Source organism: Micromys minutus (assembly GCF_963924665.1).
Source record: "Micromys minutus genome assembly, chromosome: 8".
Classification (NCBI taxonomy): Eukaryota; Metazoa; Chordata; class Mammalia; order Rodentia; family Muridae; genus Micromys; species Micromys minutus.
Genome location: NC_137977.1, coordinates 30,543,626 through 30,558,343, shown reverse-complemented (window position 1 = coordinate 30,558,343; position 14,718 = coordinate 30,543,626). Strand labels below are relative to the sequence as shown.

The 14,718-nt window shown below is 37.8% G+C and overlaps 1 protein-coding gene across 2 annotated transcripts in view; it reads right to left on the bottom strand.

The window, feature by feature from the left end:
- The window catches only part of SPINK5 (serine peptidase inhibitor Kazal type 5), a 55,909-nt gene that overhangs the window by 4,921 nt on the left and 36,270 nt on the right, over nt 1–14,718 (bottom strand). For both annotated transcript variants that reach the window (XM_080919791.1, XM_080919792.1), the window contains exons 18-29: nt 14,309–14,369; nt 11,370–11,497; nt 9,454–9,547; nt 8,102–8,229; nt 6,636–6,708; nt 5,876–6,003; nt 5,636–5,714; nt 3,371–3,498; nt 2,338–2,410; nt 1,626–1,697; nt 1,393–1,520; nt 706–802 (exon numbers count right to left, since the gene is read on the bottom strand). In XM_080919791.1, the coding sequence (XP_080775917.1) occupies nt 706–802; nt 1,393–1,520; nt 1,626–1,697; nt 2,338–2,410; nt 3,371–3,498; nt 5,636–5,714; nt 5,876–6,003; nt 6,636–6,708; nt 8,102–8,229; nt 9,454–9,547; nt 11,370–11,497; nt 14,309–14,369 (1,189 nt within the window). The remainder of the gene's footprint in view (nt 1–705; nt 803–1,392; nt 1,521–1,625; nt 1,698–2,337; nt 2,411–3,370; nt 3,499–5,635; nt 5,715–5,875; nt 6,004–6,635; nt 6,709–8,101; nt 8,230–9,453; nt 9,548–11,369; nt 11,498–14,308; nt 14,370–14,718) is intronic.

The window sequence follows — 14,718 nt, the reverse complement described above, 5'->3', positions numbered from 1 at the left end:
TAGAGAGCAGAGTTTCTTAAGACCTTTCAAGGGATTGTATGGGATTAGAGAAGCTTTGATCTTCCCAAATGCATCTGAGTCGATGATTAAGAAGCCAGCTGTGATATGTATTATTCAAATACACATATTATTTGATGTCATATTGGGTGGATATAACTTACAAGCTTTCGCTTCTTTTCACCAAAGAATATTAGTATGCAAGAAGAAACCAAGAATGAATCATTAAAAAGGACATGTTAACAATATGAGGCTTAGTAAGCTAAGGCATAGTTCCAGGAAGGATTCTAGAACAATAGTCATACTAGAACAACATCCACTTTTAAAACATTAATTACCTCCACAATGAACCCTTGTATAGGCCTGCCACTTCAAGATAATGATTTCTCTAAGAGATCAGATTCTATTCTGAAGAAATTAGGCCCTACCAGCTCTGGCCTGTCTACCTTGCCAGGACCTATTCTGGTCTTTATTTTCTGTCATGGCAAAAGAAATATGTAAAACAAAGACAAAAAAGTGATTTTTTTCTCTTAGCCACACTACCTGTGGTACACATGGCAAACACATGTGCACAAAGTTTCTTCTTATGCTGCCCCAGTGAAATAAGCATGATGCCCTTCCTCAGGCTGCTGTCGACATGCTGCCAGGCTTGCCAACCCCAGGGGACAAAGGGCAGCCGACCTGAGAACTCTGGGGAGAGGTTCTTACCAGAGAGGAGCTGGAAAATTCTGCAAAACCTTCTTTAGTAGACCTGATGTGTGATGGCTTTTCTTGAAGCCCTGGCATTTCCAAGGCTTCTTTTTCACTGGGAAAAGAAAGAAAAATATATTTCAAAAGAACATTCACAATGATTAGCTTTGTATCTTCTCATGGAAAGATGGGAAGTCTTGGGGAAAGATGAGCAAACATTCATTTAGGATATGACCAGAAAGAGCTGTTTTAAAAACACAAAAAGGTAACTAATACTGAGCAACACAGATAATCCATCCTTGCCTTTAAAGCCATTCTCTATGGAAACCTAAGGAGTATTGATACTGTTCTCCTGAGTGCTTTAAACCACCAGTGTCCACTCATCTTGAAAGGTGTTTGTCTGTCAGTTAAATTTAACCCGTGAGATCCTTATTAACATATTCTAATGTATATGACTTAGTATTTTTTAATGGCTTTTCTTTTGGATCAAGGATTTGGAATAAGTGCCCCGATGGGAACACACAACTTCATTTCCTGTCTCCAGACTCAAGCTCTCTTTCTGCTGCATTGAGTGTCCTTAACTTGTGGCCTTTAGTCATGTTTTTGGTTTCCTTGGACTCATGAACATATACAGCTGTTCAATCAGCAATTTGTAAAAATGAGCGTTCCCTGCTGTCTGGCTCTGAGGATAATGATTCTACTCACAGGACATCTCTGCACAGGTGGCACTTGTTTTGATAAAAGGTTCCATCAGCACCACGCACTGGGTCATCCACTTCCGGACAGATAAACTTCTCATTCCTTAGGAGATTTCGAAACTCACTGCACTCATCCTATTAAATGAGAAAGGGGTATGAGCATGAGCATTTCCTGTGCCGATGGTGGCTTTCTCAAACTCAGTTTTAGGAGACGGCTTTTGGCTCTGGGCTGGTACTTACTTCAATGATCCCACGTATGGAGGGCAATGAACTCCTGGCCTGTCTAGGTTTGACATCCTCTCCACACTGGTCCTTTCACAAGGAAACAGAAGACAAAACTTGATAGACACCCTCACCTTTGACTGAGTTCGCCCACCCATCATCCCTCCTCTGACAGTTCCACACTCTTACGCCAAAGAGATTCTCACAACAGTCTGTGTTAAAAATGTGATGGTTACTGTGAATGGCTGGACAAAGATGTCTTTTGAATACTGAGAATCAAAGAGAGAAAGTATTATAATACATGCATACTATTGATTCATGGATGCCTGGAAAGTCATCTGGAGAAAACAGAGGAAGACGTCAAAGAGAAGATGAACAGAAGGCTTGAGTTGTCTGCCTATTGCAGGAGTCATGGAGTCAGCATCAACAAGCTATCTAGAGCCTCCTTTCACATTTGAAGTGTCAAAGATAAAGCATGAAGTTGTTGCGAGATGAAGCTGTGTCCTTTGGTTTTCCAATCCATAATTCTGTTAGAACAGAAAGTAATTCACAGGCACTATAGGAGAATTCTGTAAGGATTTTTAAGAGGATAATTCCAATGTGTGTGTGTGTGTGTGTGTGTGTGTGTGTGTGTGTGTGTGTGTGTGTAAAGACTATATGGAAAGGTAAAATTCTGAGGGTGAGCGGTAAGGTCAACATTTTAGTATTGAAGTTTTAGTTAAAATACAACCTTTGCCTGGTTTGTGGGCTGGGAGCGTGAGTTTTCTTCATCTCTCATTTTTCTTTCACTAGCTTCACGCTCACTGCAGAATTTAAAAAAACAGGAATCAGAGCAGTATTTCTAGAGTTATATCGAATTATTTTTAAGCAAGTATTTTTCTAATATTAAACAATAACAAATCCAACTCAAATGTTCTCAAGCATTCAAACATTCAAAACATCTAGACATCCATTATACGTTTCCTATGGAAGAAATGTTCATGTCCTTTTGTGACAATGGGCTCAATATTTACTGATTCTATTGCTTTGCTATCATCCAGAACCAAAGGATTCTAAATGGCCTTTGTTTATTAAAAGAATATTGTGTGAGAGAGATGGCCCAGCGGTTAAGAGCACTGACTGCTCTTCCCGAAGTCCTGAGTTCAATTTCAAGCAACCACATGGTGGCTCACAACCATCTGTAATGGGATCTTATGCCCTCTTCTGGTGTGTCTGAAGATACCAACAGCATCCTCATATTAACTAAAATAAAGAAATCGTTAATAGAGAGAATAGTGTTTATCTTACCCTTGAATATAGATAATAACTTCATTTCTCCTTTTGTGATACTTTTACAGTTGTGTTTCGCCAAACTCAGTTTGGTTTGTTCTTCACACCATTCCAATATTTCCAAGCTTAAGAGTGTTTTAGAAAATATTTCTTTGAATCTCCTACCAAACTATCTGTATGGTCATTGTAGTTCTTTCAACATATAAGGTGAACTACAGTTCCATGAAATACATGGCTCTCATCAGTCACTAAACTTTTTCTTTGAAAATAATGCCTTGGAAATGTATCACCATAGAAACTCCAGGAATGATTTTATTTGTGATGTAAAAGAATAGTTTCTCATTGAGTAATTTAAAAGCTAACTGCACTTTTCATGAATGAGGATGTATTTATCTATGTGGATGAAACTGAATGTCACAGGTTTTTATATGACAGAAATTCCTTTTTGGCAATAAGCTGATTTGTTAAGCTCGTTGATAAGCCTCTCCACTTACAACATCATCTGACACATGGCACACTTGTTTACGTGCGTCTTGCCATCTGGGCCTCGGATGGGATCATTTTCTCTGGTGCAGATCAGCCTTCCATTTAGCTGCATGCTCCGGAATTCATGGCATTGATCCTGACAAGAGGACAGGGAAACATATTGCTGCTGTAACTTGACATTTATCATCTAACACACCAGGAGAGCTAGGGAGGAAGAGACCTATCACTGACTCACTCTGAACATTAACCATCTGAAAGAACATGATGTTGAGGCACAGACTCATCCCTGGAGGAACATACAGAAAATGATATTTCAGGGACGGACTTCGTTTTACAGGTACTTTGTTCAATTTTCCTTCCTCACTGGAATTCTCTTGCTGTCTAGGACAGCTCACCTCATTTGTACACATTGTTTATGAAGCTGTGTCCCAAATCTGCCCATCTGAAACAGTACTCACGTGTAAAAAAAATCAAGTCAAAATACAGAATGAAGCCAGGTGGTGGTAGTATATACTTGGAGGCAGAGGCAGGTGGATTGCTGTGATTTCCAGGCCATCTTGGCCTACAGAGCAAGTTCTAGGACAGCCAGGGCTACACAGACAAACCCTGTCTCTAAAAACAAGTGAGTAAGCAAAAATATGGAATGAACTGAAAATATTCACCTGGCTGGTTTTCTCATTTCACTCTGTGAATCCCAGGGATCGAACTCTGGGCTCCAGGTGGCGGCAAACACCACCAGTTTCTGAGCCAGCCTGCCTACACAATCATGTCTTAAAAATATTTTCTATCATGTGCACTGCATGTTGGTGTATGGGGTGTTCATCTATTCGTCTCATTTTACATTTTATAAAAGGCTCAGAAATATTAAATAATCCAAGTAAATAGTGGATTTGTGACCAGGAACTTACTGCGAGAGAGTTTTATACTTTTTATCTATTTACTCTTACACGGCAGAGAACAAAGCCATTAATTTATAAAAATATAAAGCTGTTTTTCTTTTCTGTAAATAAAAATTACTAAACTTATAACATTGTCAAGAAAACTGATCCCATGAGCGTTTACCTTGAACTTCCGTTAACTGAAGAGAGACATAATTACAAACAATAATTTATATTTAGAGAGAATTACAATTTTGTCTTTTTAGGTGGATTTCACAGAGTGCTGAGATATACTGTATAGTAATCAATATTCTGTGCTGTCCCTGTGAACAGGTGAGTGCCACTTATAAAGTCCCAAACACAAGGGGGCAGTCAAGAGCCATATGGAGATGTTACCATGCACGTTCCAAATTTACTTGTTTTCTTGACTGAAATTTTTGGTGCTTTTCTTTTCCTCCAAGATTCCCAAGTCCAGCCCCTTTTGTGCCCCAATCGAGTTTTAAAGCTTCAAATAATAGTCACTGAGTGGCTAGTCACAACACTTTGATAATTGTTGCTGCTCCTGTGGATGTGGAGTACCTGCATTAGTGTTGTTTTAGGGCTTAGAGTGATATGCTATATTCTTGGTAGACCTAGTCATATCTTTTTGTGTTTACTATCAACTATTGAAAGAGAATGGAAATTTCAAATAGTAGTTAAATATATTCCCTTTACGATGAAACTTAGAGTGGACCTGTGGTTTAAGATGGTCATTCACCCTAAGTCATAGTCTGGAAGATCAAAGATCAGGCCATACCTTCTTTGCTGGCTCTGGGATCTACCTCACCGGAGGTTACCCTGGTCTTTTAACTTTTGTGGAAGCAAAATAAATGTGTAAGATATGTGCTTCTTTGTTTCTGCACACTGTCTGCTATGCATACGGCAGAAACTTGCACATGAATGCTCTTACGTGTGCCATTCCAACCAGACAATTCTGATGCCTCTTCTGAAGCTGGTGTTGAGCCAAGGTCAGGCTCCCCAAGTCTTAGAGCTGTCTCTACCTCTCTGGCTCTCAGGGTCTCTTTCTTGTTCCTTCCCATAGTCAGGTATCTTTCTTATAATGTCTGATGTAGCTAGCTTCTTGGTAAGCTAACTTTGTAAGCTAATGGGTTGGTTTTAGAAAGTCTGTAATTTTCTCTCACCTCACGGTTCTGTTATATTACCTCTGACATGAAGCATCAGCCTTTATAAGATTCACCTAGTTCACTATGGCCCAAGCATGGCTCCCAATGGGTGCACCTCTATTAATAAAGCTCACTTGCTGAGAGGTAATTTCATGTCAGCTTCCAAGCTGCCACCCATCTCTCCATAACACAACCCCCCCGGCTTCACATATTAATATGTCAGAAAGATTACCTCCTTGTCACTCTTGTTGGACCCCTTGTTTCTCTTGTTGTCTTCCTCTTTCTTTTTCTTTTCAGCAGCTTCTCTTTCCCTGAGAGAAAGGGTTGGGAGAAACATTCCTTCTGAAGTGAATACGTATCTCATTAGTTATAGGGCTCACTTCTAAAACAGTTGCGGTTCTGCTCAAACTGATGCAATGTGATTATTATACTATCTGGACCCTCAGCCAAATCTGTTCTGGAAAACACTTACAGTCTTTCCTTGCACATGGCACACTTATTGCCATGAGTCCTGCCATCTGGACCCCGAGTGGGGTCACTTTCCCGAGTGCATAGGAGTTTCCCATTTTTCATTTGGCTTCTGAACTGATCACATACATCCTAAAAATAAATAAAAATAGATAATTATAAAATCCGTGTTTACATAGTATTTTACGAAGATTTTCATTCAAAAGTCTGACAGCTGCTCAAGCTCACAGAGGTAGCCCAGACTATGATAGAAGATCATTCATATCTTATATTCTGGAGTTTATAAATATGTTGCTTTATCAGCTATGGCTAAATGCAGAATTAAGAGGACCAATCAGTTGTATTCGGGAGTAACGGATAGGACACATTGTAATCACAAAAGTTTATGTTCAAGCAGAGGAATTGGTATCAGGATGTTTAAATTGAATAAGCATGCTGGCTGAAACCACTGAAGGCAAGTAGTTCCTGGCAGTCAGAGAGGGCAAAGAGATATCCTACCCTGGAGCTTCACAAAGAAACACAAATCCATCAAAACCTTGATGTTAGTGGGGTCATTTTAAACTTCTGACCCTCAGGAATGTAGGGCAATAGCTTGTGTTATTGTGAGCCATTGTCTTAGGTAACTTTATAGCAGCAACATAAAACCTCATGTTAGTTCTGATATCCTAAAAAGGAAGCTTTCCACTGACCATGTGGATAATCTCTTCCCATACTTTTGATGTCTTCAACCAGAAAGTTCCAATTAAACCTCAGCAGTGTCTCACCTTTTGTGTTGCTGATCCAGTGTCATTTGATCTTGAGGCAAAATTTTTATTTTTTTTCTCCATTTCTCTCTTCCTATGAGAGAAATGGTGGATAGTCATCTTATTGGCACAAATCCAAGGATAAAAGGCCTGTGGTACCTTCTCCAGCTATTCTTTGAGAGCCATAGCTTGTTCTGTTACTGAGGTTCTAGGGTAATGGTCCCTTTAACAAAAATACATTATCAAATCATTTGACTACAGTCCTCACAGTGAGTATCCAAACTCATCTCCATTCTTTCAGGTTTAGTTTACACTCCCTAGAGTAGTGTTTCATAATTTTGAGATAAAAAATAATCATATTATTATATCTTAGAGCCTGGCCCCAAATAGGTATTTTAAAAAGCAATAAAAAATAGAAAATTTAAACAAACTTGTTATAACGTTTTAACAAAGGTAATTATAGTAAATAGAAGATACCTATAATGCCACAGCATGTAGAAATTCTAATTATAGTCATACCTCTGGTCTGAAAGCTTTAGTAATTGCCTAAAGACTTGGTAAATTGTTGTCTCACAGACATGAAAACAGAGTTCAAATCTCCAGAATTCATATCAAAAGCAAAGAGTGGTGGCAGATGCTTATAATCCCAGCAGAGGAAAGACAGAGATAGAAGGATGTATGAGGGCTTCTGGCCAGCCAGCTCCAGGTCTTCCATCAACAATATATGTCACACATGATAATAACAGAGTGTGCTCTAGGCTTGTGTACAGAAAGTCTGGACTCTACATACAGTCTTCAAGTCCATCATCAAGAGACTTAGAAAAGCAAAGTTTACTTTTCTCATTAGAAGAATGTCAGCATTTGGGTAAAAGTTCATCCCATAGCCTTCAGAAAAATTAAGAATGCATGAATAATGTCTTTTAGATGGGAGATAGAAACTACTTGTTTATTAATCACATATCGATTAAATGCCACAATTGAAAGCCTACGTTAAATGTTTGTGGTTACAGAGTATTATTTCAGTTTATAGAATTGGACTAGCAATAATTGTGTTACTGATCCTAACAAGATGAATCAAAGTGGCTTAACTATGTCAAAAAATACTCTAAACCAGTCAACAGGAGGAGTAACCAACTCCTATTTTTGTATTCAAGTATGTTTTATATACCGGACAAGAAACCAGCTCTCCTAATTACTGATCAAGTATTCTAAATGATGATCATTAAATCTCACTAGGTCAGGGAAATGGGCAACTTATATTGATGACACTTGGAGGTCACAGAATTACAGTGGCAAACAGAGGACAATCAGCAACTTAATTAACTCATCCCCCTTGGACTTAAGTTTCATGGGAAATGTAAGAAACCAAAAGAACATTGGAGTCAATGCAAAGAGTTTTCATGAAGGCAGCCATGGGAGAGAAGGGATGTCTTTAATTCAGAAGTGTGTGGATATCTTTTAGACACACTTTTCTGAAAAGCACTTACAGCAGTTCTTTACACATGATGCATTTGTTGTTGTACGGTTTCCCATCAGCACCACGTACAGGGTCACTCTCCCGTGTACAGCTGATTTCTCCATTTTTCATGTTTTCCCAATATTGAGCACATTCATCCTAAAATGGCAGAAGAGAGCAGACCACATTGTTACTCAGTCTATCATAATTTTACTGGGTTCATAGAGTGATTAGCATCAGAAACACCCATTCCTTTTACTCTTGCAAATATTTCATCACTTAGGGTGATGTTAGTGGTTACCTAGTATTATTTCAGTTTATAGATTGGACTAGCAATAATGGTGTTACTGGCCCTACAGAGAAAGGGGTGGAGCTACATCCATCTGTATTCTAATAATGAGAGTCCAGCTTTCCTAGTTTTATTTACCTAGGGAAATTATAAAGTGCTTAAGGTCTGATAGCACGAAGCAAGTGTCTGAATACTGTACACTAAAGACCAAATTTGCTTGTTCAGATATATGCTTCAATGAAATGGTCTTTCTGTTGTTTATTTAGGCATCATTTATGGCTCCTGCCCCAGAATAAGGCAACATGTTCATCAGACACATTCCACGGTCTGGGGAAGACAACCAGCCTGAACATGCCTATTTCCTAAGAGTGACAATCCATCATCCTAAAGCAGAAGAGTTAGAAAGAAACAGAAAAGGCAGATTTTATTGAAGGTAGTATACTTGGGAGAAAAAAGATTGCCTCAGTATTTCTAAGGCTATAAAAGATAAAAAAAGCTGAACGGGCAGCAGAAATCTCATGAAATGGTGCTGGATCTCATACGATTTGGTCAACCTGATGCTGTAAAATATCTCAAATGTGCTCATGGGACCTAAACTATTTTTCCTCTATCTCTTTAAAATAACATTTAGATAAGAGAGATTTGGTAACGTACTCAAACTCTCAAGTCCATATGGTAAGAGGCCAATTGTATAAACTCTACATTTTGCTCTGTTTTATTATACTGTCCTGCCTTGGAATATAGAAAAGATAATTAAAAGACTTAACTTTGTCCACAATAATAAAAAATGATGAAGAAAAGTGAAGATATTAATGAACATGAATGTTGTCACAAAGACTAGAGAACTAACAAAGGGTAGGAAGACTGAGTACATTATCTGCCTTTAATTATTTCCAGATCTAAAGAAGCCAAAACTCACACAGTAGCAGAAAGTGCTAATGCCTTGATCTGGCATGCTAAAGTGAATGACTGTTCTCCCCAGGACTTGTTTGGTCTTGGCGCTTCCTGCCTTTCCTCTGACATTGTGCCTTGGCACAGTCCCAGTGTAATGAGTTTAGCCCACTCTGGCAGTAGAAGTCAGGGATAACTCTCACCTTAGCCTTTGGGTTCCCACCACTGGAACTCTGTCCTGAGATGATTCTCTGATTTTCCCCTTCTTTCTTCTTTCTTTCTTCATTTTCTTTTTCACTGAAAGTTAGAAAGTAGAAGAAACAATAGTTTACCAAGGGAAGAGCACATTTTTATGAACCTATCAAACACTTCAGTTGGATCTAGATGGGTTAGCAATGTTCACTTAACATCTGCTACAGGCTCTCTTCTGGAAAAATACTCCACATGGGTTGTGTGGAGTCCTGTGCTTGGCAAAGTTTGCATCATACTTAATATGTGTATACTTAACTACCAGCTAATTGGCATTTCCTAAATGTTATCTCAGAACATTAAGCTTTATTTCTTGAAATCTTTCTCATATACAAAAGGACTCAAATACAGTCTGTTTTTAGCAAGCATGGCCATCCCCCTATAGGCTTTTCAGAAACAAAACACTGAAATCACCTGAAATTGTATTTTTTCTTCCAGTTTGCATTGTTGTTGCCCATTAATATCCCCCATCATTTAACCTGCCGTCACCTTGACTACTGCACTCTTTTCCTTATCTAGCTGCCTGCTCCCCACTGGATAATGGCTGCCCACCAACCCCCTCGCACCGGTAGCATTCGTTATGTTAGACTTTTCTTTTTCTTCTTGTATTGATCATTGCTGTTTGCACTTTCCTACGAGAATCATATTTATATCATTTCCTGTCTTAACTGAAACATGTTTGTTTCACTGTACATAGTATAGTTCACTATACATAGAACTAACATTGTATGATCTCTGAGAAGAATATATCTCATAAGCGCTGGTTGCTATAGTTGCTCAGTAAATGTCTATTAAATGGCTTGCATATTTTAAATGTACTTCTAAACTCTGAGTGAGGCATTACTTATGTTTTTATGAAATATGATATTTCTAGGAATACAGAGTGATCAATAAAACCTATGTATTTTCTTCCTCAATGTAATTGTAAGATAAGTAATAGAATAAATCTATACAATAACTGATAAATGATTTATCAGGAAAGATAGAATTATCTATTAAAGAATTAATTAAAATGCAGTAATCTAGTAGTATGCTGCCTATTTCTAGAACTGTAACTATTGGAGACGAAAAAGAGAGATTCACCTGAATATACTTTAATAATAACCATTTCTTTCTCAAGTAATATCAGGTACAGTATATATGTGTATGCTTGCCTCAATTATTCCCTCTCCCATTTTTCTCACCCTAGGAACTGCATTTGTGTGTTTCACAATATTAGATACATAAGTGTGCACACTTGTTGCCTTTCCCTCTCTCTCAAGTCATTATATGATCCGAATTATGTGTCTCAAAATATTATCTCTCTCTCTCTCTCTCTCTCTCTCTCTCTCTCTCTCTCTCTCTCTGTGTGTGTGTGTGTGTGTGTGTGTGTGTGTGTGTGTGTAAGTCTTCAGCCTTGTTGCCTTTCCCACACTCCTGACTCACAGTTGGAATCTCTTGGGGGTACCTCTCATATATAATATTATGTATGTGTACTCTGCATGCCTCTTCTCTCTCACTCACAACAGAAACAGTGTTGTGTGTCTCTCATGTACAATATTATATATGTCTAAGTTGGCAGACATGTTGCCCCTCATCTCATGACTGCCTGTAAAAACTGCAATGTATGTCTCATGTGTAATTTGCATGCTTGTTGCTCTCCTATTTTTCCAACTCACAGTACAGTCTACCTTGTGTGTCTATTATATACAATATTTTGTATGTGTAAGTCTATAGGTTTGTGGCCTCTCCCAATCTCCAGAATCATAGTTAGATGTGGATTGTGTGTCTCTCATACATAGGATTATATGTGTATGAGTCTACATTCAGGACAGTGGCTCCTCCTCCTCTCATAATTCACAGAACAAACTTCATTGTGTGTTGTACTCACAAGACAGCCTTGCACATGGCACATTTGTTGCCATGGGTCTTGCCATCTGGGCCACGTACAGGGTCATTTTCTCGTGTGCAGAAAAGTTCTCCACCTTTTAAAAGAGTCAGAAATTCACTGCAGTCAACCTAAAAGAAGAAGAGAATTACAAGTTTCTAAATATTTTCTTTGATAGCACTTTGTTGGCTTCTTATTTGGCAGTTCCTGGGAGAGGGATAAAAATGACCAAAGGATTTTCCCTTTGTCAATTTATTGTTCAATTTTTACCAAGCACTCAGGACACAAAAAAGGCTTTGTTGGCTCTTCCACTTTAAAATTGAGTCCCAGATCTACATATGTGTATGATTCTCTTAATAAACTAGATTTTCCTTTATATATATATATTTTACATTTAATTCTTTAATGTATATGTGTGTGGGTACATGTTCGATCTCAGAGGATAACTTACAGGAGTCAGCTCTCCTTTTCCTACATGTAGCTTCTGGGAATTAAACACACATTACCTGGTGTCATGCACTTCTATTTGTTGAGTCATCTCAATGCCATGAAACTATATTTTCAGAGCATTTGGCTATACCTTTTGCTCAGGGATTTATTGGTTATTTGTATTCCCTCATATTGCAATTAAAGCACATATGTATCATAAAGTCAGACACCTCATATTTCTGAAGAAAACCTCAAAGTTCTTCTGTCATTCTTACTTTCTTGATGCCTTTGACATAAAATATAGCAAAGATATTATTCGACTTTTAGTAGTTCTAGACTGCGGCTATTACATTTCCATTCAGATGGTTCATCCCTAAAGGACATTTCTACCAGATAGTTGCAACAAGTTAGCTACAAAACTATTTTGAGAGGTACTGGAAAATAATCTTAACAAATCTTATAAGATTCCTATACTTAAGGTTTATTTTTGCAAATTACTAAAATATGAGTATGTTCCCTGAGACCAGTTTACAAAGATGAAATATTTTATTTCTTTCAGAAAAATCAGCAATATTTTTTCTTCCAAATTAGATTTTCCCAATATTTGGGGGAAAAAGCTTTTTCCATTTAACAGCTGTTTTAGTCAATTCATTAAAACAATTAACCCCAAAAACTCTATTCCTAGTTCAGGACTGATGGACAGAATCTGCTTAGCCATCTCTGCAGTACTGTGTGAGACAAAGGGTCACTTGTAGATTCTTATCTGGAAACAACTCATATTTTAGACCCTCTACACAAGCTGTTTCTTTGTCATGACTCTCAGTGTCTTGGTGTGCCTGCCCTTTGGGACTTTCCCTTTCAGATCCTGTTTCTTTGATCCTCTGATCAAGTCAAAACTTTTCTTCTCTAGATACATCTCATTGAAGCTGGAGGGGTAACGGAATTCTGTGAGTCTCTGTCTCTACAAGTGTCTTTTTGGTGTCTTGAAATGCTACAGCTGTGGAGAGGTTTCTTGATAAGCTCCTAGCTAAGTTGGGACAGGAGTAGACAGGAAGGCAACACCAAAGCATGAGCAACTGTATCTTAGAAAGTCAGGGTCTCATATTACTCCCAATATTTTCTCTCAAGTGCTATACATATTCAGACACTGCAGTTTTTCTGTTTATTGCATGGATTTGGCATGATCTCTGGAGCTAATTGCTTTCTTTTTCTAGGGAGTGTAGAAGACGGTTGCAAGTGTGTTCTGACAAGTACTGCTCTGTTTATGGCTATGCCAGATAGAATTCCAATTTCCTAGCAAGGAAGCTTAAATGGGGGTTCTTGCCACTTTTTGGTTGAAATGCCTCATTTATAAAATGGAAAGAACACCCTTCATGACTTAAATAGTGATCACTATGCAGGCAATGTTTGTTTATAAATGCAGTTAGGAATGATTTTTTTCTCCTAAAATCTTTATTTCAACTTGAAATGCAATAAGGATAAAAGAATATATTTTTTACCTAACTCTTCTGTGTTCACTGCATGGTCACTTGGCTGATCATTATTAGAAACCCAATAAACAATACATCTTGTCTGTTGAAGCTAATGTGAAGGCAAGAACTGCATTATGCTACATTTCTCTTAAACCACTTGCATTTTTAAGTTTGGATTCACAGTTGCCTGCAATTCACCTGTAAGCAAGTAATCCTACAGGTTGAGAACTCAGTGGTTCTTCGGAGATTTGATTTTAGTGTTTATTTTGATGTGTGCAGAGAAATTAGCACCAACAATAAATTAGCACTTACAAGTAGTAAGCTATCTTGAGTTAATTATTCTGAAGCAACAAAAATATTTCTAAGGGATGCTACATTATAAACATTTCTCCCCCAAAGCTGAAAAATAGAAAGAAATAAAACAAAAATGTTCCAGGAAGAATTGTTGCTTTCAGCGTCAGGCTCTCTACATTTAAATTCTATTTCTTCTATGTAAGAAATTTGAAATGTGGGTGCTAACACCAATAGAACACAAAGTTTTCAGTCAAGATACTCATTCTCTCTACACTAAAACTTTTATTGCTCAGTCTGGGAATGAGGTAAATAGGAGGCTGTGTGATAGGTGATCAAAGTTTGGCCACCCGTCTCCCATGAACCTGATATTTGTGAATGGAGACCCATCAGAATCTAGACACACTAATCTGTTTGTAATTCTGTGACTGTTTTTATAGCTACAACTGAGGAATTGGCAGTAGTGGCAGAGGTGGCATGACCATAAAATGAAATAAAATACTCTGTAGCTACTAAGAGCAGGATTTGGTGGCTAGATAGTTGCGTAAAAATAACGATGCACACGAATCATGATGCTTCACAAGCTAATTTGACTCTACAATTACAAAAACAAGTTTTGTCAAACTCTGAACCATATAATCCCCATATTTACTTTAAACCAGGGCCTTCCATAATTCTGTGTGAGATGTTTACAGCAAAATGGCAGAACTTGACCTTTCCAATGCATTTTGAACATCCCAAGATAACTACCTTAACTTCTCTTTTAGCCTTTGCTCTGAGACCAGTTTCATTTTCCTTTGTTTCTTGTTGGCTGTAAGAGAAGGTTGATCCAGAATTAATACTAACACCAATTTATAACATCCTAAACAGAAAAAATAATCAGGTAGAATGTCCTTTTACCTCTGTGACTCTGCAAGCTTAGCTTGGTAATTGAAAGGTTAGTGAATACTATATTTTGCTGTTTTGTTTAACATGGCTTAAAATTAAAATATTAATGCCATCCCAAACAATACATCTGTCACTATGTTTTTGATGAATAAAGATTTATCTTTTATCCCAGAATGAAACTAGAAAAATGATTAGTATTGACAAATTTCAGCTTGTTATCATCTATTGACTCTACCATTGTGGTAGTCATGGCAGTGACTTATGAACATAAC